This window comes from Rhopilema esculentum, chromosome 14, assembly GCF_057945365.1.
Source record: "Rhopilema esculentum isolate cy_ngs chromosome 14, ASM5794536v1, whole genome shotgun sequence".
NCBI classification, from domain to species: Eukaryota; Metazoa; Cnidaria; class Scyphozoa; order Rhizostomeae; family Rhizostomatidae; genus Rhopilema; species Rhopilema esculentum.
The window spans coordinates 9,329,647-9,351,665 of record NC_142828.1 but is presented as its reverse complement, the minus strand read 5'-3'; the positions used below and the strand labels follow the sequence as shown (position 1 = coordinate 9,351,665).

The window sequence follows — 22,019 nt, the reverse complement described above, 5'->3', positions numbered from 1 at the left end:
AAATTTGATTACCACTTTCAGAAACATATTTCCATTAAAAATTACACTTGATTTAGGCAAGGGAGAGTAAAAAAATGGGGGATTTAATACCTATAGTTAGCAAGAAAAGTGACACGGGCCCTGGCAAAGATAAGATTGGAGATCTGAACATAATTGATCCATCGAGGATTACATTTATTTTTGAGGGATTATCTAATCTTTCGTTAGCTCATTGCACAGCTTTCAAAAGGCAGCTGTTAGAGTGGAAAGTCAGCTAAATATGATGAAATTTTTAGAGAATCTATGTTAGAAAGATTGACGAAAAAGGGTCCTGCACAAGCTTCATATTTTGTGGGCGGATGAGTTTTGGATACATTATAAACTTTCTGCTGATCCATGGGCTTATATTACGTGCTTGATTCTTGACGATTTTCCCAGAATTTACTCGAAACTTCTTACTGCGATTAATCAAAATTCCCTCGGGGGGGGGCTACTCCCATTATGGCCTAACAGGGGGGTCTAGTCAAGGTCAAAGGGGGCCAAAGCTTAAATGTTAAAAATTACCCTCAAATGATTGTATTTGATACCCCCCCCCCCCAAGACCCATGACCCATCCTCTGCATATAATCCCCGTGACATCATCATTCAGTATTCGAAACAAAATAATCCAAAAATCCATAATGATCGAACTCGAGGTCCGGTCGAAATGGTAGAGAAATATTCAACGTGGATAGTGTGGTGTGAAAAGTTTGAAAATATCATCGATTCAAAAAAGCTGCTTGGCTGAAAAGACACGGTTCAAGACACAGGACTGTTTTGTTAAGACCACTTAAAGGTATGAAATTGCTAATTATTGCCACAGTAAGCAAGGAGATGTAACCGAGGACCGCTAGAAGGGCTAAACAGCAAGATTTTTGGGGGCTAAACAACAATTTTTTTTTAGTACTGTTTTGAAAATCACTGGGGATGGGGGGCTTTCTGCGGTCACTGCAGCGTAGCAAGACGCTGCAAAATAAACTTAAATATTGTTATTAAGCAGAGAAAACAAATATTTTTATGTCAAATAAAGGAACAAGTGGAGGCCAGAGTGTGGACCAGATATATGCCAATCCCTGGTTTTTCCAGGATTATGAAAAGATTTTCTTGCTTTCTCACAGTCTCCTGGATCAACAAAAAACACTAAAAATCACTGTGACATTATTTTATATGCAAAAAAAAATCTCTTTAACACAATTGCAAGTAAATTGGGTGTAGCCATATGGGTGATTTCTTGAAGTTACCTATAGCCGAGTCCCCACTATCTTTTAAGGATTGCACCCCCGATTTTTCTCACCATTAGCTGTTTGCCAAGTACAACTTTTTACAAGTATATTGTTTAAACGATTTAACAAATTTTAAGATCTGCCTGTATTTCACCTAGATTGACAGGTCTGGTGGACTGAGCCACTTCTTTAAGTATTTCAAGTGACAAGTAAAGTTTATACTATGCTGCCATCTTTTAGAAAGTTTCTTGCAAATGTTTAACCAGAAAAACATGTTTTGTAATTGTACCTAATGACACAGTGATAATTGATGAAGTTTCATTATTGAATTTTAGGAAAAACTCAGTTTTTACTAGATATGGCAAAGCCGACTGGTCATCTGCTTAAGAGATTGAGGCAGCTCATGAAAAACACAAATTATGTTTCTGAGGCTATCAGTGCATACATCATACCATCAGGGGACTCCCATCAGGTGAATTTGACATTTTCATACAAACCCAAAAATATCTCTTGCCTCAAGCATTTGAAATTGAAGTGAAACCCCGGGTTATAATTTTCTTCACAAGATATCTTAATGTATGCTTATTCTTGTTATATGATTTGTTTTTAAATACAATCTATCTATGGTCAAAATCATAGCCACATCAAAGCCATAGCATAGATGAACAATTCATTTATTTGGTCCTTCTTTTCATTCAAAGCATCTTCATGAATTTCTTATATTAAGTTTATTTTCTATTCTAACAGAGTGAATATATTGCACCATGTCATATGAGAAGAGAATTCATCAGTGGTTTTACTGGCAGCACAGGCAAATATTTATTCTCTATAAGACTCCACAGCATTTAAAGTATTGGTCTGTCATAAAGTGCACTATGCTATATAGGCAGAGGTTTTGTTGCCAGTTATAAACGTGGAACAAGCAGAACAACCGAAAAACAAGCAAACAACCCATTGACATAACTGCGACATATCTTTGGCATTCTTTTATGGGACAGGGTATCCTTTTGGCAATTTTTTATAAGACAGGGTTAAGGTGCCAAAAGATTTTTCCCATACCCTTGTCACTTTCCTAATCACTCTCCTCTTTTCCTCGAAGCAACATCGCATAGGCCAGTCAAGGGCTGGTACACCAAAAGTCCAAATTGTTTTCCTTAGATAATGTTTCAATAAAATCACACTGGCCACGACCTACCAAACTATCAATAAGACTCAAGGTAATTTACATAGCATACAGGACACAGAGAGTTGGATTATTCACACCTCCTTGCTGGAATTATTTCAAAGGTTGTTCGGTTTGTTGCTGGTTTGTTGCTGGTTTGTTGCTGGGTTGTTTCTGCCCTCTCTAATATTCCCACCTGTCTAACATTCCTGCCTTTGTTCTATACTTTGAAAAATTAATCCTGCCTCTCTAATGAATTTGATGAATGAAAGAACCTATGCATTGCAAATGTACTTGGAAGTTTTGAACGATTTTTTAACATTCAGCATAGTGTTTTGTTTTGCCATATTCATTTGATGACAGCAAGGGTGGATAATATTTCAGCTAATCAGCCAATCAACTTTTGTCAATCCTCTTTGTAATTTACATGCCAAGTTTCCGCATGCACAAAACACAAGACAGCATGGTGAACATTTGAGTCCACTTTTTAAAAGCACATTGAAAAATTAATCTAGTTCTCTAACGATCCCGCATTAAATTAGGAGGTTTGATCAATAAACTCGCAGTGGAGAATTCAGTATTACATTGAAATCCCTCATTTTGCAGCAGTTTTGTCATGTGATGGGACAGGAAAAGCTTCTTTGTTTCTCAGTATTTAAGCTGGTTAGTGAAACAGGCTACTCGTGCTATAACACATGAACTTTGACACAGGCTGGAAGGGGGGGGGAGGGCCAAAGGAAAATTTTACACCCATAAAAAAAGATTTTAAAAAAATATCCATTGTTTTGCAAAAAAATGGTAGGCCCTGGACCTCCCATCGTCTTTGTTGGATGCCTGTAATAATTCTTTCCTATACTTATCACACATATTATCTGATTTTAGGAACTGCCATTGTTACTGAAAACAAAGCACTGATGTGGACTGATGGAAGGTATTACCTTCAGGCTGAAAAAGAACTTGATGCCAATTGGACCCTTATGAAAGATGGTTCGATATTAAAACAAATTAGTAGATGAAACAACCTGATATTTAGATATTTGTTTGTCCCTTGAGAGCAAATCACCATTTGTTTGTCCTATGCAAACGTCTTGTAAGCCAATCAGAGTGTATGTCACCTCTGGGATCTTTGCCGCAAACATAGGTGAGATTTGATTTATCAAATCAGAAGCTGAGCTCACCTCTGCAGCAGTACAGCCAACCAATAGAAATCAGAGTTGACCTAGAGGTGCAATTGTTTGTCGTGGACCTATGCAATTGTTTGCTGCAAACAATGAAATGAAATTAGACAATCACTGCCTCACCCCTGCTAAGGAACTTCTAGCTAAATCAATCAACATTAGAGTGTCTGCTCTGTAGTGTGGTAGTAAGGCTGTTGCGTTCAGAAGGTGGGGGGGGGGCCCTGCGTCAAATTCTGTCAGAGTCGGGCAGCTCAAATGTTCTTTCTTTCGCTGGGAAATTTAATCTTCTCTTTTCGAGTCATTTCCTTAGAATTTTTTGGAACCCCCTACTCAAAATCAGTTATACCGATTTTATTCAGAAAAATTTGGGCGTTTCCAACACAAAAGGGCATGGCTTCTCTTGGCCCACAGTTCACTCGGCTAATAATTTGTACCTAGTTGAAGTAAAAAGGGAAATTAAAAGTGGCCTTGAAAGGACCATCCTATCACACAATGCCATTGCTCAGGACAATGCGCCCCTAATAGCCCATTCCCCAACATTCAGAATTGAATATGGGCCTTACCAGGTCTTTTGAGGAGCTGGCACTTGACAAACTGAGCATCTTCAACTCTCTAGGGGCTCGATTCAGTATCATAAAATATCCTCAAAAACAAAACTTTGGTTTTTTGCATTTAACGTTTAGAAATCATAAACACACTAGGTGCTCGATCAATTGAGCTCCTGGAACTTTCTAGGTGCAGGTGGAGGTGCTTTATCCAGCCTGAGCATCTTTCCTTGCAAGGCCTGGGACTAGCCGTTTACTTTTTTAAAGATTCAAAATCTTTTTTTACTAATTCATTATTAAAAATATACCTGATTGTCATTGTTGATACATTAAATTAACTATTTGTAGGATACCATTAAAGAAAAGGAATAAGCAAGATATATTAATTGTCTGTTTCATGATTGCAGATTAATCAGCCAGATGTCCTCATAAAATTTTTATTCTTAGGCTTACCAGAGACACCAACACAAGAAGACTGGCTAAGCAAGGCAAGTGCTTGTATAGTTTATTTCTGTCCCAGCACATTAGTAATATCCTAGTCCATGTGATTTCAAATGCTGAAAAAGTAATGTAGCTGGAAAAGTGAATTGTTTGAGTATAAAACATTTTTGATAATAGCACCATACTACCCAGAAATTTATATCTAGATTAGGATAAAAGGTGACATGAGCAGAAAACGGTACATTAGATTCATGCCTTGTTTTTTACTAGTTAAGAGCTTCTCAGCAATTGCTAATTAATTACAAGATTTGTCATTGTTGATGATGTTTATATTTCCACTTTTCTTTGCCTTGTTAGAGTTATTTCCTGCTTCAAATTTGGAAGATTTAGAGAACAAGGCACTTGATTGACTCAGCATATATGACTTAGCTCATTCATTGATTAGTTAATTCATTCATTGATTAATTTATTAATTGATTTAATATTCTACCTATGACTTGAAGCATTCTAAAACATTTGTTTGCTTGTATGTAGTTAAGATATCTGTACGGTGGTTGTTGTAGCTTTTTCCCTTTATTTATGTAGCTTTCGTTGTTTTCTAATCTTTATATCTTTTTCACAGGAGCTCCCAGTTGGGGCAAAAGTTGGTGTTGATCCATACCTTATCTCACTTGGTAAGATGTTTGATTTGTTAACTAAGAAATTGTTTGCTTCCTGTGAAATTGATATACTCTGTTACCATGTCCCTTGAGTGTTGGACCATGGATCTATGATGGTGCACAGAAAAGTTGTCACCTTACCCTTTTAAAATTTAACAATTTTCTTTATTTTCCTATTGTCTTTGCCTTTTTCTTGGTAATTTGCTGTGGCTAGTATCTCTGCTATGGTCCATCATTTTGATATTAAACCTAACTTTTTGGTAACATCATATTCAATTACTTTTCTTATTTTTGATTGAGACTGTACTTCTATGAAACACATCAGGTTCAGGGGTATCTAACTATTTTGTTTGTTACATTTTTAGATGCATGGCGAAGAATAAGCAAAGTAGGTTTTCAGATTTCTATTTTTAAAAAAGTTATTAAGTTACTAATTTTTCAGTTAGCTATTTGAATCAAAATTCTGCTGGGTTTAAGATACGCTTCAACTTTATAAAGATGAGATCAAAGAACAAATCTAATGAAATTTCTTTACGTTGTATAGTAAATTAAATAATATTAAATAAAATGAAGAGCGAGTTTTTTGACATCCTGTCTTCTGTACAATTTTTTGCAATCAACCAAAGTGTCTCATTAGAAAATACTTATTATGAGGACAATGAAATCATTTATTCATTAATTTATTTAAATTCGCTTTTTTTTCTTGTAGAATTTACTTAAATTCCTAGTTATATGTGATCAAGGTTTGTTTTGAATTGAAGCTACAGCTAGAACTTGTAACAGAATTTAGAATTTACTCACATCATTTGCTTGTTTATTTACTCGGTTTACTTGGAACTCTTAGAAATATAGAAGTAAAGAGACTCAAAAGAAATACATTTTTTGTTATGGCAATGCTTATTATCTTTCTAGATTTCATTTAAAATCTTTTTTTAATTTCATTTAATTATTATCTTTTAAAAATATTTCAAGGCATCATGTTTATAGCTTTGTGTAATTGATTCTATATAATCGTATGATTTTTAATTGAAGAAATTGCAAGGTAGTGGTAGGACTCTGGTTCGTGTGGACAGAAATCTAGTGGATCTCGTTTGGGCAGATCATGGACGCCCTGCAACTCCATGCTCAAATCTGATTACTCTAGGCCAAGAATTTTCAGGTAAGGATAAAGAGATTTTTATCACAAGTACACCATAGTTGCCTTGCTTTTTCCTTCGTTTCGAGTAGAAAAATCGCCATATTTAAGTTGCACTACGCTTTTTCAGATTTAAAAATGTTAGAAAATCTAGAGGATTAAATCCTCCCTCTAGCCAGAGCTAATCTTTGAAAACCTTCCTAAAAACTGCATGAAAGGTGTCTTTTGATCGTGGTACCTATGTGCCACGACTTTTCTGGGTTGTGCACTTAAAGAACGAAATGTTTCTCTTACTTTTCATTTATTACGTTGTTTAGTATTACTATTCCGATATCCATTATTGCATACAAGGGCTGTCATATGGAAGTTTAGATTACCTCCTTCACTTTATGTGACCAACCACCTTTACCTATGATAGGGGTCGAGTCCCCAGACCATCAGTTGTCACGATCTTTCTATTTCATTATTCATTAATTCATTGTAATTCTCACATTCTCATATTCTCACATCAAAATGCTTTGGTTCTTCGATCGTTGCCCAAAAAATTGAAGATAGAAAATTCGCTAAGCAAGGGAAATGTTTCTGCTCCAGTAATCTGTTACTTGGAATATTCAATTCTTTTTCTTTTAACAACACCAGTGAAAATCCTTTCAAAAGTTTGGTAATTTTTTGCCTTTTTGTCACTGAAAAATCTTTGAAAAAAATGAGCAGTGCCGTGTTTATGAGTAATCTACAAGCAACTTCATTCATGCTCCCGGTTGTATCGTCTTGAAAACTTGTGAATGTTTTGTGAAATTAAAAAGTTTATGAAGAAAACAAAACATTTCATTCCTCAGGTAAATCATGGAAAGCCAAAGTTAGTGAAATCAGAGGAAGACTTAAAGAGAAAGATGCTTATGGAGTTATCGTTGCTGCTTTGGATGAAGTTGCCTGTGAGCATAACTTCTGTCATATTTTTAATTTCCATCATTCTTTTCATTTCGTGTGAGCTGAAAAAATTAGAATCACATATTGTACTGGACCAGGCATTGTAAAGTTTGCTAAAATTATTGTAAAGAAAATAAGGCATACTTAAAGTGGACCTAGTCGATCTTAAGATTAAATAAAGAAAATACTTACTAATCTATACATTTGTGTAGAAATTTTTCTAAAAATTCTAAATAAATTGCCTGATTAATCGCACAAGGTATGAAACTAAGTGAAGCAACTTCACCAAAGCTGTATAGTTTTTTTTCTCTCTGTTACGGCATCCAGCGTTATGCAACAGATTTGTTAACAGTTGTTTTCTTCAATTCTCAGATTAAATAAAAGCAATAAGCGTTGTTCAGGAGTCATTTTTCCGATGGTACTTGGTCAGTTTTAGCAATGACATTATTCAAATTATTTTTTCGGTACTGCAAAGATTTAAGATGACACGAAATTGCGGAAGCAAAGCATACTGTTTGCTAGTTTGCTAAGCTTCCGTATTTTCTTGCCATTGTCAAAATGAGATTATTCAATATATGCATGCATAGAAAGGTCCCTGTGGATGAATATATTTTCAAGGTATCTGATGTCGTTTGTGTTCCTTTTATTTGCATTATAGGGTTGTTCAATCTAAGAGGCTCTGACATCGATTTTAATCCTGTCTTCTTTTCCTATGCAATTGTCACCACTGATGATGTCAGGTTGGTTTCTTGTGTTTGTTTTCTCAGAACTGATTTTAAAAATTGTCAATGACTGGCTAAAGGGTTTTATTGGTAATGTCAATGTTTTTTCCAAGGAAGTTGGTATAGTAAAACTTCTGATCGAAATATTCACATTCTTTAGTATTGACCAGTTGATTCTGTTAATTCTTCTTATTAAAAATGGGTTATAAAGTTCGTCTCAAGAAGCAAAGATTATATCGTCTCACCTATAGCTTAATAGATCCAGAAATATTCTCAGTAGTTCAAGAAAAGTCTGGACCAAGCGCTGTGTAAAGATTGATAAATGACATCAAATAAAGTGTCGGATATGTTCCTTCCAATATAACCTGAAGGTTTTTGCGTTGTATTCGTTTTATCATAACTAGTAAGAAAATTTTTTGTAATCATTAAACGAGGTCAGAGATTTGAACGATTTGTTATTATTATCAACAGTGTGCTTTCAGTTTTCATGCTCTGTTATCACGCTGATATTTTGTTAACATATTATAACAAAACGCGTTGTTTATCCTATGTAGGGGAAACAAGCTCTAATACATTGATAAGTATAGCATTATTTTTGGGTTTAGATGAGTATAAAAGTCGACAAAAGCACATTTCAAAGTAAATGCTATTTACAGAAATATTCAATTCTCAGCTTGTTCATTGACGATGCTCGTTTAAACAATGGAATAAAAGAACATCTTTGTATTGATAAGAAAGAAGAGAGTGTGTTAAAAATTTTTCCCTATGAAAACATTGACAAAGAAGTCAAAGAGCTCGCTGGTAAAGGAAAAAGAATTTGGGTATGTCCAAGAAACCTCGTCAATAATTCATTCCTTTATTTGTTTATCCTGCGATTTCAGCTTCAATGTTCGTCTAATGACGAATGATCATGTCCTCGTTTTTAATTTATGAATACAGCAATCTGCTTATTCTCAACATTGTGCTCCAAATTACAGAACAGTCTTAGAACTGAAAGAGCTTGTGTATGTTGACAAATATTGTGACAGAAGAATGCATCGGCAGCGTGACGCGAACATTTATGAAATTGGTTCCTTTTTTATGTGATCTTTTGTGCATTTCATATGTAAGGGCATCTGTTCATAGCTTTTTCTATGTTTACGAAACAGCCTCTACAGAGAAATCTCCAATAATGGACACCTTTTGTCACACAACTCCAAAACACTGACAAGCAATCTGGTCCTAGAATTTATTCTTTATTACCAAAGATAATACGTGTTTGATGGACACCTCCTTCCAACTGAATGTCATTTACTACGTTTTTAAGTAACACTGCATTTCTAAACGACCTTTCAATAGAGCACTTGAATCGACTGGATTCATTCTTTACTTCCCTAAGCTCTACATTTAATTCTCTTCCAGCACTTTAGGGATTCGTTTATTCTAATTAGTATGTGCGGCAGCTATGAATCAAGTAACCGATTTAGTATTGAACTACTTTATCAAATCTCTTGTGAATATATTTTTTCTCAACGTCTTTTACTGTAAAACCTGTATGATTTTACTAAATGGCTACTTTTCTTTTCTTTTGTTCAGATCAGCTCAAAAAATAGTGCAGCGTTGGCAAGCCTTGTACCGGAGGTATGTAATTTGATTCTTAGCTACGTCTTTTGCTTCTTTGATAAAACCTTAAACATTTTCCAACTTGTCACGACTCTTTGACGTTGTTTTCAATTGCTGAAAGATCTATAGTCTTCAAAGGTAAGTAAAGGTCTGGTTGTCACATTGCGTTGCCCGCACCACCTAGTTACAAATGCTTGCCAATAATATATATTAAGCCTTTGTATGATTTTGAGAAAGGCTTTCTCTGGAGTTTAATTGATTAAGATGCTTGAAAATGGGTGGTGCGGAATATGACTTTATCACCACGAGAAAACATTTAAGCACTAATTACTTATTACTGTGTGAATTGAGAGAAACTATTTCTATGAAATGAAATATGCAAAAATTGAGTTATTTTTCTGTTTTCAATTGAACTTCTAGCTGACATTCTCAATACTAATGAAATAAAACATGAGTTTTGATTTTTCGACAGGAAAATCTCATCACAGAAACCTCTCCAGTTTGTGTAGCAAAGGCTGTAAAGAATGAGGTAGAAATCGAAGGAATGAGGCAAGCACATGTAAGTGAGTCTTTGTTGTAATCATGATGGACCACGTGATGATTGGCATATGGATAGTTGTTTATACCCTGGTGATACCGGGGACGGGGGTGTTCCACTTTGAAATATGAAAAGAAACTCTAAAATTTGACAACTTTTCAAAAACCCTCGCCAAATATTCAGATACCATATGAAATGCATACCCCTCAATTTAATTCAGTTTGAGATTGACATTTAATGTGGACCCATAATTGGAGCATAAATTCAACAACTCAGTCGAGTAAATGAAAACATATTACTTTTCTTTGAAAAATGATGCCCCATCCTAATTTTGAAATTTCACCTATGTGCCAACATCCTAATTTTGAAAACCTTCATGTCTCAGTTAGACAATACGAAAATGCGGATTGCCTGCATTTGCCTGTAGGTTTTCATTATTTAGTTTTACAATACAAGGTTTATTTGTTTCCAATAAAAGCGATATTTTGTTGACATTTAATGAATCAAAAATCTGACCTGAATATAACTTTATTTTTTTTTTATTCTATGGTTTCTGTCTGCTAATAGTAAATAAATGGTAAAATTTCGTTTTTATTTGTTGCAGATCAGGGATGCAGCTGCATTGTGTAGATACTTTGCCTGGCTAGAAAATGAGGTATGATTTCCGCCCTCTGGTTTAATAAAAATGACGTCTTAAAGATATGTCTATAATTCTGGAATTCAAAGCTTGTTGCCTGAAATCTCGCGATCAAGGCACTTTTTTATTATGACTCGAAAATCTTTAAGAAAAAAACAGCCTTGGTGCTTGCTTTACTTAATTTCACCCCTTCACAGGGCGTACCTCGGTCAGTTTGTAATCTATTTTTGGCCATGCACAATTGGATATATTCCACGGCGATCTTCTAGATTAAAATCATTGGAATTTGTCCTGGTAATTTCTTTACCTTGAAGCTCTACCCAAGAACTGCTAAATTTCATATAGCCTAGATAAGTTGAAGTTTTCAGCTACCGTATTTTTTCGATTATAAATCGCGGCTTCTAAATTTTTTGGCACTTTTTGCTGCTGTTTTTTATTAAGGACGACTTAGAAACGAGGGTGGCTTAGAAATGTGGGCGGCTTAGAAACGAGGACGGCTTAGAAACGAGCGCGGCTTAGAAACGAGGGCGGCTTAGAAATGAGGGCGGCTTAGAAATGTGGGCGGCTTAGAAACGAGGGTGGCTTAGAAACGAGGGCGGCTTAGAAATGTGGGCGGCTTAGAAACGAGGGCAGTTAACATTATTTTGTGCTATCTTTCCTGCTACATTGAATCTGATGGTAATAATTTATAAGATGGGGAATGCTTCTTGACGCTATTGATGATCACATGCTGGACGATATTGTTTTTTGTTGAACTTCTAATGTCTATTTTTTGGTACATAATCAGATTTTTTTCAGTTTGCGCCCGTCATTCCAAACCAAGCGGCCTATAATCATGGTTTTGTGGGTGCGGCCTATAATCAAGAGCGGCTTGTAAACAAGGGCGGTTTATTATCGAATAAATGCGGTAAAAGGCTTCAGAGTATGATTCCTTTTTATAAGACAATAGACTAGTATCTTTACGAAACTCGGTAGCAAATTTTCCTTTCTTTACTAGCTTCTCAGGAACAATCAATCGATGCCTTGGATACATCAGCTGAAGACATAAACTCTCTCTATTAACAACAGCTTTTCATCTAATTCTCTTTGAAGTTTTGACCATTCAAAGTACCTTGTAATGACTTTGTGATATTCTAGATACACAAGGGCTACTTGACTGAAGTAACGGCTGCAGACAAACTAGAGCAATTTAGAAAGTGAGTTTTTCAAATGCTGTGTCACATTTACTTGCGCTCAGTTGCGTTAGAGATCTACTACCGATTTCACCCAAAGTAGTGGATATTAACTTGCCACAAACTGTAAAGCGTGTGAGTCTTAAAATTGGGGTTTTGATCAGCTCTAAATCGTTTTTTATCATCCTAACATATCAATACTATGATTATAAGTTCGCGTTCCTACGCCGCATTTCTCAAGAAAACTATGAAGCCAAGGGCAACTTCCATCATTAACAAACCCTGCTCAAGAAGTATCTCAGCACACGGCATCTACGAGAACAAATTAACAAAACAGTCTAAATGACAGAAGGAAAGTCTTCCGATGTTTCAAGTAAGTTTTTGTTTCCTGTTTCCTTTTATAAAAATTTATTTAACCTCTTCCAAATTTTTTTTATTTTTGCAAGTATATAATGTATATTACAAAGTATACGTATGCAGTTCCTTTAGAACCAACGTTTAAACCTTTTTATTAGTTATTTTTATACATGTAACACTGTTATTTCAAATGTCACCGAGAGCCTTCAGTTTGTCCGCGAATTTTAGATATATATATATAGCAACAATACGCGTGTAATAGCCTGTTTAACATCTTAGTTCTATTTCCACTAGGTTCAGCTAAGAGATACATTCATGCATTATCACATATCCAAAAGAAAGTACGAGTACTATAATTTCTCCCTTCAAGTGACCCTTTCCAAGATTCGGGAAATTATCGGCTACAACGCTCAACAGCATTCGACATTAATGGACCTCCAGAATTCAATAAACTGCGTTTTACTCAAGAACATCAAGGTTGACGAGGAGGACAACATTAATTTCAACCAGCACTTAACAGCAAACAGAATTAAGAGAATGGGAATCAATTTCGATTATATAGAGATGTACCACCTTATCGTTGCACCTTCTTCAACAAATGCTGCCATTGATATTGCGATCAAAGAGGTTGCTTTCATCAAGCCTAACCAGCTTGTTTACGCAACAGTCATGCTGTCACTTGGCAAAAGATCTCCTAAAATCTTTTCACACCAAAGTCTCTGATGATCCTTTTCAGGTAAAGGAGGATTGTATAGCCCAAGGCAAAACCTGTCACATTCACTCGCTAACCATCTTTCTACAAGATATGAAAACACATTTGAAGATGTGGACAAACAGGTCATCCTCTCGATAAAAGAGGGCGAAATTATAGTAAAAGATTTCGACCTGGTACACAACTTACGAATGTTCAAATTTTGCCAAAAATGTACGAAAGACATGGGCACCAAGTTTATAAAATGCAACTACTGCAACACGCCGCAAAGAGCCATAAATTCGAAGCTCGAAGCCTCAGTTCAGCTGCAAGTTAAAAAGATGGCAAACCGTTGTGGCTCACGGCATTCTCCGAGCAAATTGAAGATCTCTTGAAAGGGAAAGAAAACTTTGATATTGAGACAGAGTTTCCAATTATCGAGGCTTCCCTGCTCGAACTGGAAGACATTGACATCAAGAACAATAACGTAATAACAAGAGTAATTTGTTTTCGCTTCATTCATCTTAATTTTTGTCTCATCAACCCCTTCTCTCGTGCGATTACATGCTTTATTTGCTTCTCATATTACTTCATCACCAGCTAAGTATGTATTGCAACCTCAAACTCTATTTTGCCATCTTAATGGGAATCCCAGTCCGAAAATCCTAAAGTCCGAAAATCTACGTAGCTCAGGATTTTATAATCTTTTTGCGTTTGAAGTCATTATAAAGAATCAAACTTGATACGCACTTAACACTATTAAATGAACAATTTTTAAATTGAATTGTTTTTAGCCTTGAAACATCCATGAAATTCGAACTGGACATAGTACCACGATGTGAACTGATTTAATAACTTAAAAGCTCTATTAAACCCCCTCTCTCTATTAAGCCCCCCTCTCTTTTAAGCCATTCCTTATCAAGCAAAAACTTAATATAAACCCCCACTCTCTATTAAGCCCCCCTCTTTAGCCTTGAAAACATGAGAAACATGCGCATTTAATGGGTCTCTTGACAGGTGTGATGATAATAAGATCGTTTGCATTAAATACGGCCCATGTAAGAAGTCAGTCGAAATTTGTTTAGAATATGTCCCAGGGTTATCAATTGATCCTGGTGATTCTGATGAAGATGAGGACCTTATTAGTGATTAATTAGACTTTTGAGGCTGCTAGCGAGGTTTTCTGAGAACATTTGTATGAAATTTTTATAACAAAAAAATTAGAAAAGGGCATTTTTAAAACATTTTTACTTCAGATTTTTCATAAGCCCACTCTCTAATAAGCCCCCCTCTCTTTCAAGTCCCTCCTCTTGGATTGAAAAGAATAAATAAGCCCCCGGGGGCTTAAAGAGCTTTTACGGTAATCATATTGTATGCTTTAATAACAGTAACTAGAGCAGTATTTATTATTCTTTTCGAAATTACTTGTCATTTTATTCAAAAACAAACCACACTCAGACATTTACCTATTTCACCGTATTCATAACTGTCTACAACAGCATCTAAAGAATACCAGTATTCTTCGTACACAGCGACAGGATACCTACCTTCAAATAAAGATGTCAAATCATGTACCTGCTTGTCTTTCAGAGAGCAAGAGCATTTTGTCGGGCTAAGCTTCCCAACCATTTCTGGAAGCGGGCCAAACGGAGCAGTTATTCATTACAGGTACTTATATTTTGGTTGTTTAATCGATTAATTTTTACTCACCATATATCATTTACATCGTATGATAAAGCCACGAAGTTAGGTCATTGGGTCATTACGAATGTACCTTGTCTGACGTATTTAAAAGATAAAGGCGCAATGTTTGAAATTCACAATAATCTTTGAAGGTGGGTTATTTAAGGTTGTCTTATTTTCTGGGTTTACTGCTTTACCTATGTTTTCTGTTTTCAACACGAGCATTAAGGAGAGGTGTTTATGTCCGAGCTACGCATTCCATTTCAAATCATTGCACGCGGTTTTCAAAACAGTGTTATCGCGCGGGAAGAAACAGAGCTTTCGTTCATACATAGCATGGCAAGCTTATTTGTAAACTGATATATAAGGACTGTGGCGAATATTGTATTGAGGATAAAAAGTAGAGCATATAATACGCACTTAGATACCTTATAATGGTTTGGTCAAATACATATCAGCTATGGAATGTCTCAATCGTAAATGAAGCTTCGTAACCATTCATTTACGGGGCCGCCATGGGAAAGGGTTTTCCATTCGAAACTCTGTTATAAAGATAATAATGCGACATCGTTTAGAGTTATTGGGAGAGGGAGAGGTTGCTAGTTTTGTGAACAATATAGTGGTTCTTGTACTTGTACTTCAGTTGCATGTAACTAAGTTGAGTGACGCTTGCTGTGTGCGGGAACCAAAGTATTTCCTCTTTTCCTTTTTATACGTAATTGTATTCATCCCTACATCCTGGTCTTACTTAAGCTCGATTGACACAAGGTGAACTACTTTGCTGTGATAGAATTCTTGCGTTTATGAGCATGCATATTTTAATTTTTTCCAATTTCGAATTTATTTCATCTCAGACCTGAAGCTGCCACAGCAAGAACACTAAGCCCAGACGAATTGTACCTTTGCGATTCTGGTGCCCAATATTTGTAAGTAAATCTCTGAAGCAGTGGAAATGAGTATGTTGAATATCTCATGTGCCTTGCATTGCGGTATTGTACTAGTTGATGTATTGATCATTGAGTTTCATTCTAGATCTTTACTAGGCGCATACGAGAGAACTTTGCTTGGGTCTATGCGTAAGCAATTTGTCATACGTGACTTTAAGTAAAATTTATAATGTGTTCGATATTTTTTGTCATTCATGACGCTTGCTGTCTGCTGGAGCCAAAGTGTTTCCCTTACGATTGGGCAACAAAGTGCATGCTCTTCGTCGCTATTGGATGAGAAAATCGCGGATTCAAATGTTCTCCATAGTTCTTCATGTGAAGAAGAAGGAAATCAAGGAGAAATGCTTCTACTCATTTCGTCGTTGTTGTCATCGTTTCAAGCATTACAAAGAAAAACTAAAGTTTTACTGAAGGAATTTGTGAAGATATGTGGTAAGGGAATTGGATGTGGAAGACCCGGAGACTTTTTGCCAATTTTACTGCTTGGACAAAGAATCTTTTGAAGATATTTTGTTAGAGGTTGCTCCTTATATACAAAAAGAAGATACGCGATTGAGATTGTTTCTTTCTGAATGTCAAAAAAGCAGACCTGAGTTGTTTGAATGTGGCGCATGGACTTTGTTGCCCAGCCATAAGGAAAATACTTTCGTCCCCGCACACAGCAAGGAAAGCGTCACAAATGACAAAGAATATAAAACTAGTTAGAAATTTTACTTTTTGCGAATTTCACGAATGACAAATTGCTAACACACTGCAGACTGGAGAAAGCCACTTAAGCAAAGTTCTCTCGTGTTCGCTTTTTGTGGCTATTATGCTTTAATCAGTCGTACGGTCGTCAAATTATGTAGTTGGAGGCAAAGTCGCTCTTTTTGCTCAAAAAAATTTATTCAAGATAAAATTCAACTTTAGAAGACTCTTACTCGGGGACCTTTTAAGGAATTTGTATAAGCAAGATTTTGGTATAAGGCTTTTCAAGTTGGGAATACTGGACGAGCTATTGGGGGAAAAGCTGGACTTTTTGGGCGTTTCAACAGTAAATTGTATGCTATAACATACCTTGCTCTAATTTATTTTTTACCTTATATTTATTTAATGGAATACACTGCAGCAGATTTTTAGAAATATTTTGAGTGATTCTTGTGTTTCCTTAGCGATGGCACGACCGACGTCACAAGGACAGTTCACTTTGGGACTCCTTCGCAGTATGAAAAGGTGAGCTCGACTACTGTCAGCTTCACATGTTTTAAATTCTGTAAAGTGGTATATTCTCTTAATTCAGTAGGCCAATTCATAAATAAGACACTTTGTTTGTTGCTATCTTGCAATCCAAAACATAACTCTCTCCAATTACATAACGCAATAAAGCATAACAAAACGAAAGTTGCACAGGGCAACCAAAGCAAGGCTCAGCATATACATAATAATAATGATAAAGGTTCACTTTATAACAGAAAGACTCAAACATTTCGAATTATCGAATTTGTTAGCATGTTTTGCGAGTATTGCTTTTACAGACATCCCTACATCAGCTGTTTGCTTTCACCTCTGGATCTAAATTCTTACATACAGGATTGTCATCATTTTCTCATTCAAAAAGGAACGGAATCCAGTTTTTCTATCTGGCGGTCTTATCCTTCCATTTTGCCGGGTTTTGTCTTGAATATGTTTGATTGCTGATTTTTTGTTGCCAAACAACTTAGTTACACTGATCTGAAGCTGGATGTCTTTTTCATCATTTTATTTGACTTTTACTTTTTTTCTATTTGACTTTACTTTTATTTTAACAGATATTTTCAGATTTCAGATTACGCTTTTTCAAGCATGATGTTCATCAATCTAGTTGTTAATATTTTGCTTTTTAATTTTTCGTTGAAGGAATGTTTCACAAGAGTTCTGAAGGGGAATATCCAGATGGCATCTGCAAAATTTCCAAAGGGAACAAGAGGTTGAAAACTATATGTACTCCGTACCCACGATTAGTGATAGCAACAAAGTTTACTTAATACTCCCATTTTTATTTCAATATTGACTAATATCAATTCTATTTTACGCGCTTTTAAACCCTATTTTGTCACTATGAAAGAAATCAGGTAATTATTTGATTGTAATACCCTAATGGATCTACGATAGCTCGTTAATGTTTATATTTTACATTATCATCCTTCAGCCGAATTATAACTATTTGTGGATTCTGTGAAAGATTGTAGGCATTAAAGATCATAAAATCACTGTTTGAGCTAATACACAGTTGTCATTGCAAAATAAAATTGAAAACCACAATATGAATAAGCCAGGCAACATAGGGTGTTTTTCGCTTTTTTGGCACCTGCATCGATAAAATGCTTACTTGTTTACGTATATGCAAATATTTTTGTGTTATCTTTTTCTGTCTTCTACTTGCTACTTAGTATTTTCCGCTTTCTGCAATTCGTAATTCTGTAGTTACACAAATACCATCCAATATCCTTGTACGTTTCTTTATCAGGGCATGTTTTGGACATCCTAGCCAGGAAACCTCTATGGGATTGCGGTCTTAACTATCTGCATGGAACAGGCCATGGCGTCGGTGCATTTTTGAATGTCCATGAAGGTGAGATGGGCTAAGCTTCTTTGTCCTTTTTAGATGCCTTCGACATCATAGCGTATTCTTAAAGAATGGCAATCATTTTCATCACTTTAAATTTTTATCAAACTATATTCTCCCTTTTTTCCAAGACTGCCTGTTCTTAAAAGCTGATTTGAATTACCGGATTTAGGTAGTAATGAAATCTTTTATTTCTCAACTTATTAGAGTATACCTTATAATGAGCCTTATATGTTAGAGTATACCTTTCCAATCTGCAATCGGAATTTTTTCATCAAACGTGAACTCCTTTGTGGATAAGATTCATTATTTCGAACTTCTATTTGGTTGCCTACCCCCGTCTTTAATTTTTACAGATTTTTCCGAACCCCCTGTTCTCATTCCAAACCACTTTCAATAGATTTTCACGTAGTCACCAATTTTTCCCTCTGTCAAAATAAAATGCCATTTACGTGATAAATAGAAGTTTTTCCTTTTTCTGTGACATACGCTCATGGTCACTTGCAAGTCGACCCCTTGTCTTCTTCTCACATCACACTACCCCCTTAATGAATCTCCCCTTATATTAAACATTAAACATCCGAGAGTAGACATTATCCTTTGCATTAACTAAACTATAGTTTTTATTGTCACTCCCATCACTCACCTACCAGCAAAACAGTTTTACCAGTGGCGGCATTTTTGCTTCTGTTGCCCTGTGACTATTTCTGATAACTGCATTACTTTGACAGGGCCACAAGGTATCAGCCCGAGGGTTTCAGAAGACGAACCGCTCAAACCTGGCATGTTTGTTACAGATGGTATGCACAGTGAACTGCAATATTTTGTTTTGAGTGTTTAATATTATAGATTTCACTTCGAATAGGGATACAATTTGGTTTGCATAACTGGTTTTCATTTTACCTTGTGGAAAAGAGAAAACACACACAATAATTAAAAAGGTAAAACGCACAGTAATTAGAAAAGTAGTATATATGCTAAAAAATTATAACCTCTCATAAATTTCTTTCAAATTTCAATTTGCAATTATTCATCTAAAAACAATTTAGACTGAAGATGCAAAAAATGACAGAGAAATTTCATTGCTGATTTTTTCTAATAGCTTTCTTTGATCTAAAATCTATAACACTTACTTAACGTTGCCAGTTGGCTGTCTGAATCTAGCTTATTCGATCAACCATATCTTATTATATATTATCCAGATTTTGATAGATGACTTCTAAAAGGATTGCCTTTGTAGAGCCTGGGTATTATGAAGATGGAAAATTTGGAATAAGAATCGAAAATGTCATGTTGGTCAAGGAAGTTAAGCTTGAGGTTAGAGCATTGACAGATATAATCAATTCTTTTACAAATAAGCAATTTCCTTTGCATGACTATTTTCAATTTTAGAATAATACAAGCATGATGTTTAGTTTAAATTGAGCGTAAGAGTTTTTAATTCTTTCCCTTCAGTTTGATTTTATTCAGTTTGATTTGTTCTCTTGTAGCATAATTTCAAGAGTGTTGGGTTTTATGGCTTTGAACATATAACCTTGGTAAGGAATTTTTTACAACCAGTTTTTAAGGACTTATATATAAATTGACGCAGTCTAGCGGAAAATGTTTTCCTTAATAATTTTGGTTTTGGTCGATAAAATTCTTCTCCTCTAGAAATCAGAAACTGTTAATTAGATTCGCTAATACCCTTTTATAGTGACATTTAGTAGTACAAAAAGATTATTTATTGGTTTAAGTCTTTTTTTAATGCTTATTTTGCAGTCGTGCATGGAGCTAGGCCCTCTTTTGACCCGTGATATTAGGCATAATCGAGTCAACAACAATGTCAGGTTTTAGAAAATAGATAACCCGAAATGTGTAATTGCTGAAAAAAAATTCAAAAATTTTCATTTGTAGTTTAATGGTATTGTGTAGTTTAACATAAGAGCCACGAGAACTTACCACGAATGCTAGAGCATCAATTGTTTGAAATTCACACTAGCTTTATGATAAAATTTTTTACTTCCATAATTTAGCCCTTGTGTTTGTTTAATGTTCCAGGTTCCTATTCAAACAAAGATGCTTGTACCTGAATTACTTACAAGCGATGAGGTAGTTGTCCTAAAACTTTTAATGAAAATATGCTTATTCATCCAAATTTACTGTATGCTCCCAGTAGTTTTTCTTCGAAATATGGTTTTAGTTTGTCTTTGGGCTTTTACAGAAGGGATCCAGTAGTATAATGCTTTTTATAGATTATGTAAGATCAACTCAGTGTTAAGATCTTAATTTGAAGCCCAGTAAGTTATTACCATCCATGTTTTTGAGCTTTTGGGATCCCTTGCTAAAGACTTTTAAGTATGAAGCTAGATCCATAGTAAGGAGCTACCGAAAAGAAGGGTGACAACATTATGAGGATTTAATATGAGACGTGATATGTAGAACATAGCCCTGAAGTGGAAAAAGAAAAGCATCTTGTTAACGATCATGATTTCTTTTGAACGCTCATCGCTATCCAGTTTTGCTGGATGGATTGCCTTCCCCCTTCTGGTGTGGAAAGTCCTTCTCCATATCAAGTCCGGTATGCATTGCGGTATTTACTGAGGTGGCTCTCCTGTGCAGTTGGTAAACAAGGGGTGTGTGTGTAAGTGAACCCGCTTGGAGCTTTGATTTGAAAACGAGACCAGAAGCTCAGTTGGTAGAGCAATGACGTACAGTGGTACACCAAGTGTGGTACACTGATCGCGGGTTCGAGGCTTGCCCTGGTTACGTCATTCATTTACAGTTTTTTCAGAAGGGGAAAAAAATTAAGAGTTGCACTTACCTGGTGTCTTTGGATGTTTACCGCTGAAGAGATTTGTTTGATGTGCGATTGATATGTAGAACATATATACATGGATATGTAGAGCATAGACCTAACGTGGACAAGGAAAATTATCCTTCTGCTATCTATCTTCCCTCAGCCCTATCCACTTGTGGTGGCTGTGATGGCTCCACTGTTATAGGAAATCCTCCCTCATATCAGATCCAGTGCACATTGCAATGGACGCTGTGGTGGTGTGATGCTGTGATTTTGTAGATGCATCATGACAAAGATGTTGTGACAAAGATGAGAAAAAAATTGGCCCCTAGTAGTATTTGGACTTGGGCTTTTGACATAGAGAAGCTGTGAATTGTATCAACTTTTATTTTGATGAGAATGAAAATGACATAAAAATTGTATATTTAATCCAGCAATTGTTGATTTTTTGTCAGTTTGTAAAATTGTTGATTAAAAATGATTTTTTTCGTTTAGATCAACTGGATAAACGAGTATCACTCCCTCTGTGTCGAAAAGGTTGGAGCGAAGTTACGGGAACAAAACCATGGGAGTGCTCTAAAATGGCTAATGAAAGAATGTCAGACACTTGGATGAGCTATTAAAGGAACTGATAGATATGAGAATATTGTAAAATTGGAGAGAAATGACGGTGATCAGTTGATATTGGAGGGAAAAAGTGGATGCTTTTGAATGTGTTTTAATGACGATTTGAAAAAGTGTAAAGTACGGTTTCGTATTATGTAAAAATTAGTTTAGAACTGCATCAAGACAATATTAGTTAGAGGAAAATGGGTGTACATAAATTAATATTTTTCCTAAACCGTTGCAAGTCAAGAGGAAATTATTTGAAACTGGTTTTACTAAAACGTTTTTTGTTTACTCTGTTTTTCCTCATATTACCCAAATGCAATTCGGGCTGTGCTACTGTAGAAAGTGTGTTCTCCCTTGAGAAATTAGGCGTGTCCCAAATGTCGCTGATTTCATCATCTCAAATCCCC

At 35.6% G+C, this 22,019-nt stretch overlaps 1 protein-coding gene and 1 pseudogene across 3 annotated transcripts; both read left to right on the top strand.

The window, feature by feature from the left end:
* The first annotated feature begins 673 nt into the window (after window positions 1-673).
* Window positions 674-21,887, top strand: LOC135696003 (xaa-Pro aminopeptidase 1). Of its 3 annotated transcripts, XM_065215259.2 has the most exons (25): window positions 674-814; window positions 1,577-1,713; window positions 1,989-2,052; window positions 3,286-3,390; window positions 4,574-4,614; window positions 5,190-5,241; window positions 5,592-5,614; window positions 6,259-6,385; window positions 7,198-7,293; window positions 7,947-8,028; window positions 8,684-8,831; window positions 9,586-9,630; window positions 10,085-10,171; window positions 10,755-10,805; window positions 11,925-11,983; window positions 14,598-14,675; window positions 15,545-15,616; window positions 16,789-16,849; window positions 17,513-17,582; window positions 18,123-18,227; window positions 18,953-19,021; window positions 19,462-19,538; window positions 19,712-19,759; window positions 20,262-20,312; window positions 21,496-21,887. In XM_065215259.2, the coding sequence occupies exons 2-25, from the start codon at window positions 1,600-1,602 to the stop codon at window positions 21,613-21,615; spliced, it is 1,845 nt and encodes a 614-aa protein (XP_065071331.2). In that variant the 5' UTR covers window positions 674-814; window positions 1,577-1,599; the 3' UTR covers window positions 21,616-21,887. The 3 variants fall into 3 exon arrangements, 2 of the variants coding, with proteins under 2 accessions (XP_065071331.2, XP_065071332.2); XM_065215260.2 differs by lacking the exon at window positions 1,577-1,713; XR_010517321.2 differs by lacking the exons at window positions 20,262-20,312; window positions 21,496-21,887 and having other exon boundaries at window positions 19,448-19,538.
* On the top strand, window positions 11,991-14,589 carry LOC148958569 (uncharacterized; annotated as a pseudogene).
* Window positions 21,888-22,019: the final 132 nt, after the last annotated feature.

Coding starts and splice junctions, on each gene's coding strand:
- LOC135696003 (XM_065215259.2), top strand. CDS start 1,600: ATGGCAAAGCCGACTGGTCATCTGCTTAAGAGATTGAGGCAGCTCATG. Junction 3,391..4,573: donor TTGGACCCTTATGAAAGATG/GTTCGATATTAA, acceptor TTTTATTCTTAG/GCTTACCAGAGACACCAACA. Junction 7,294..7,946: donor TGCTTTGGATGAAGTTGCCT/GTGAGCATAACT, acceptor TTTGCATTATAG/GGTTGTTCAATCTAAGAGGC.